The following is a 1,461-nucleotide window of genomic DNA, read 5'->3' as shown; positions in this document are numbered from 1 at the left end:
GAAATCAGGCTGGAAATGAATTAATGTTCATTCCAGCCTAATTTTCTTCGACCGAACAACTCATTACCACTTTTTATTTTATTGGCAAATGATTGAATCGAAAACATGGTGAGATAACAAGGCCCTCAATCCTTGAAGAATAGTAAAACCTAAGAAGAATTTATCGCAAGAGAAATAACTGTGATGTTTCCTACATAAATTTCTCAATCATAACTGAAGAATCCATCAATGCACTACTTCTCCCAAGCTATATAAGTTTTCATCTCTAGATCAAGTACATCATCAAATAATCAACAATCTGAAAACAATTTTCTAGCCCTCCCGTCCCCAAAATATCATCATGGCTATGCTCAAAAACTTGTTTGCTATCATGATATTGGTGGTTGTCACCGTCGCATTGCTTCCAAGGGCTACATTCGCTGGAAACCCCGATTGCTCAAAGGGAATGACTACCGATTGTGGAAATCATCTCTTTCAAATCGTAGTCTATGCCAACACCTCTGCACCCACCGATGAATGTTGCCGTGAGCTCGTGAAGGCAGGGAAAGCCCGCAACGACCAATTCGTGAAGTTGATCCTCTCGACCCACAAGCCGCCCAAGGGGACAAGTTCCGATCTCTACAAGAGAAGCAATGACATGTGGAACTACTGCGTCGCGGCTACCAATTATGTATCCCCTCCAAAGCCCTCTCATTGAGAGCTATTCCAATTTTGAAGTACACTAAACGTGTAAAGAATAAAAAGGAAGAAAGAAGCATAAGTTTTCTATTGGATTCCCCTCAGAAACTGTCCTCCAAAGAAGCGAGATGGTGTCGACGGAGAGAAGCTGTCTTGAGAATTGTTGATGGGGTTCTTGGAAAGGTGGTTTCAGGAGGTCCCGTATATCTATTTGGCATGATTATAATGATAACCTTAATTACTAATTATATTAATTATCAATGTTAACTATGCTATGATATACTAATTTTTTCAGTATAGCCGCATACTATATTATTAACTTTAAATGATATCCATAAATCAATTATTAGATAATCAAAAGTAGTCTGTACATTTAAATTTTTTGCACCATCAGAAAAAGTGTTGGGAACGCACATGGGGAAAGAGAGAGCTCAAGTTTGAGCCCGTCGATATATCCAGTTGGACGCATCACGTGTGAGCTCCAATATAAGGTTCGCTCCCCATTATCCTTTTGCACGCAGATATCTCAACTTGAATCTCCAACAAAGCCCAACGCTTGTTGGGCTCGCATGGGCTCGTGTGAGCTCCACCCCTTATCCTTTTGTACGAAGATATCTCAAGGGCTTGTGTTATCGAGTGGGTCACTAGATTCCTTTCATGATATATGCACCAAATACCGATACATATTGGGACCGGGCTACCAATCAATCATCGGATCCGATATCATTTATTGGGAGCGCGCAACGTAAGTCCGATACATTTACTCGAAAAGATCGCCAAGAG

General features: G+C 40.7%; 1 protein-coding gene across 1 annotated transcript; it reads left to right on the top strand.

Annotated features, from left to right (window-relative positions):
- Nucleotides 1–340: 340 nt before the first annotated feature.
- On the top strand, nucleotides 341–697 carry LOC115743465. The gene has a single exon (XM_030678252.2). The coding sequence runs from the start codon at nucleotides 341–343 to the stop codon at nucleotides 695–697; it is 357 nt and encodes a 118-aa protein (XP_030534112.2).
- The last annotated feature ends 764 nt before the right edge of the window (nucleotides 698–1,461 follow it).

Source organism: Rhodamnia argentea, chromosome 4 (assembly GCF_020921035.1).
Source record: "Rhodamnia argentea isolate NSW1041297 chromosome 4, ASM2092103v1, whole genome shotgun sequence".
NCBI lineage: Eukaryota > Viridiplantae > Streptophyta > Magnoliopsida > Myrtales > Myrtaceae > Rhodamnia > Rhodamnia argentea.
The sequence above is the reverse complement of the archived record's forward strand: the minus strand, read 5'-3'. Positions and strand labels throughout refer to the sequence as shown.

Coding starts and splice junctions, on each gene's coding strand:
- LOC115743465 (XM_030678252.2), top strand. CDS start 341: ATGGCTATGCTCAAAAACTTGTTTGCTATCATGATATTGGTGGTTGTC.